The sequence below is a fragment of the Squalius cephalus genome (genome assembly GCF_949319135.1).
Source record: "Squalius cephalus genome assembly, chromosome: 14".
Lineage (NCBI taxonomy): Eukaryota > Metazoa > Chordata > Actinopteri > Cypriniformes > Leuciscidae > Squalius > Squalius cephalus.
The window spans coordinates 36,273,803-36,276,569 of NC_137135.1; the positions used below are offsets into that span (position 1 = coordinate 36,273,803).

Genomic DNA, 2,767 nt, shown 5'->3' on the forward strand with positions numbered 1-2,767 from the left:
CCTTTAGCTAATGTTAGTTAATTATTAATACAGTACAGCATTTATTAATCTTAGTTAATAAAAGCACAGCTGTTCATTGTTAGTTCATGTCAGCTCAGGACAGGTCCGTTAAATAACATTAACAGAAACAACTTTTGATGTTAAGAATATATTATTAAATGTTGAAATTAACACCAACTGAGATAATAAATGTTTTAGGATTATTTTTCACTGTTGGCTCATCTTAACTAATGTAGTTTACAATAATGCTTATTGTAAAGTGTAAATAAAATATACTACATATTTGGACACTTATAAATGTCTGAACAGTATTTTGCATTAGATCAAGAGGCTGTATCTGTCTCTCTTTATCTTTTTATCAAATGTTTTAATGGTAAAGTGTGTTTGTGCATCTTTCTTTACAATAAAAATGACATTAATTTCATATTTTTTTCAATGCAGTGACTTGGGTTTCCAAATACATTTGAGACCGAAATGATTGAAATGAAAATAAATGGATTAAAATAAATCAATAAAATTGTATTTAAATACAATAAATGAATACTTTAGATTAAAATAGATTAAAATAAATCAATGAAATTGTATTTAAATACAATAAATTAATAACAAATGAATACTTTAGATTAAAATAAATCAATAAAATTAAATTTCAATAAAAAAAAATTATGTTTATGTATTTTAAATGACAATTACATTGTGACACTTTCCATTAGAGGGATTCCTTTAGGCTGTATCTGTCTCTCTTCATCTTTTTATCAAATGTTTTATTGGTAAAGTGTGTTTGTGCATCTTTCTTTACAATAAAAATGGCATATTTTGTCAATGCAGTGACATACAGACTTGGGTTTCCATTAGATTTGAGACTGAAATGATTCTCTGCTCGCATTCAGCGTCTGAACTTTGTATTTATAGGTGGTTTGAGTGTTGGTTTGATCAGGATGGTCAGGAAAGGAGCATGTGCGCAGCGCTCATCCAAACGTGGCCCTCAAACCTCGCGTCTCAAGCGTCTCTCTCTGCTGGATCCGGGCGCTCCAGATCGACCCGGCGGATCCTGACGACCGGGTGTTCCTGCGCGCGGCGGCCATCTTTCAGAACACACACCTGCAGAAACCCGCGGCTCAGAGGCTCATCAGCTTCGGGAACAGGTCAGAGGTCAGCGTGCCTGAGGTCAGGGGCGAGGCGTCTCAGCGGTTAGCGTACCAGCTCGCTTTCAACACGCTCAAATGTGAGTGCCAAGCATGTTTCCCACACTAATGAAGAGAAGCGGCTCACGTTATGAAAACTAATAGCAGATCTAGGGCTGGGCGTATAATCATTTTGTATATATAAATACACACACATGCATGAATATATTTAAGAAAAATGTGTTATTAATACACTACCGGTCAAAAGTTTTAGTTCGGTAAGATTTTTAATGTTTTTTTCACCAAGGCTGCATTTATTTGATAAAAAACAATTAAAAAAACAGTAATATTGTGAAATATTATGACAATTTAAAATAGAAAGTTCAAAAGAACAGCATTTATCTGAAATCTAAAGCTTTTGTAACATTAAACACTACCGTTCAAAAGTTTGGGGTCAGTGAGAATTTTATTTTAATTTTTTGGGGAAAGAAATCAAATAAATCAATACTTTTATTCATCAAGGATGAGTTAAACTGATCAAAAGTTACAGTGAAGAAACTATAATGTTACGAAATATTTTATTTTAAATAAATGCTGTTCTTTTGAACTTTCTATTCAGCAAAGAATTTTGAAAAAAAATTGTACACAACAGTTTTCAACACTGATAATAATCATAAATGTTTCCTGAGCATCAAATCCTCATATTAGAGTGATTTCTGAAGGATCATGTGACACTGAAGACTGGAGTAATGATGCTGAACATTCAGCTTTGATCACAGGAATAAATTACACTTTAAAATATATTAAAATAGAAAACAGTCATTTTAAATTGTCATAATATTTCACAATATTACTGTTTTTTTTTATTGTTTTTTTATCAAATAAATGCAGCCTTGGTGAGCAGAAGAGACTTCTTTTAAAAACATTAAAAATCTTACCGATCTCAAACTTTTGACCAGTAGTGTATACAACATATTTCTATTTTTATATAATTTAAATTATGTATAAATACAGTGCTATGCATAAGTTTAGACACCCATGCTAAAGTTAACTAAAAAGAGGAATAAAAAATCATCTTTTGGAAATTTAACTTAATGCCTTAATTTAAAAAATTAGGAAAAATCCAACCTTTAAGGACACCAATTTTCTTTGTGAATGAATAATGTATTGTAAATAAATAAATGTTCTTCCTTAAAATACAGGGTGCATAAGTTTGGACACCCTTATGTTAAATTCAAAGCGATTTGCAAAGATTAATATAAATATTAATATAAAGGTTAATAGAACGTTACACTCACTTCTTCTTCTGGAGGTGCAGCAGGAACACGAATAGTTAGTACCGATCCTTTTTTCAGGAGCAGCTTCTTAGCAAAACCAGCTTTATACTGACCCTCGTTTATAAAGCAGTCTGGAGAGAAATGATTCACGCAAACATGAAAGCATTGACGTTGATCGTGGGGAATATTCCCTTCAAAAACAAACTCAGCCACTGCGTCTTCAGCGGTTCGGATTTAGGAACATCAAAATGATGCTGTGTTCCTTATTACACCCGAGAACAGAACACCACAATCTCTTAGACGCCATTCTGCTCATAGACAGTGCTCCAGCGTATCAACAATGACGCGCGGACTATGATTGACAGC

General features: G+C 32.6%; 1 protein-coding gene across 1 annotated transcript in view; it reads left to right on the forward strand.

The window, feature by feature from the left end:
- Positions 1-297: 297 nt before the first annotated feature.
- Positions 298-2,767, forward strand: part of LOC307171431 (putative methyltransferase NSUN7) — a gene marked incomplete at its 5' end in the record, with an annotated part of 33,411 nt that continues 30,941 nt past the window's right edge. The window contains 2 exons of the mRNA XM_079893037.1: positions 298-373; positions 938-1,225. Of these exons, the coding sequence (XP_079749163.1) occupies positions 298-373; positions 938-1,225 (364 nt within the window). The remainder of the gene's footprint in view (positions 374-937; positions 1,226-2,767) is intronic.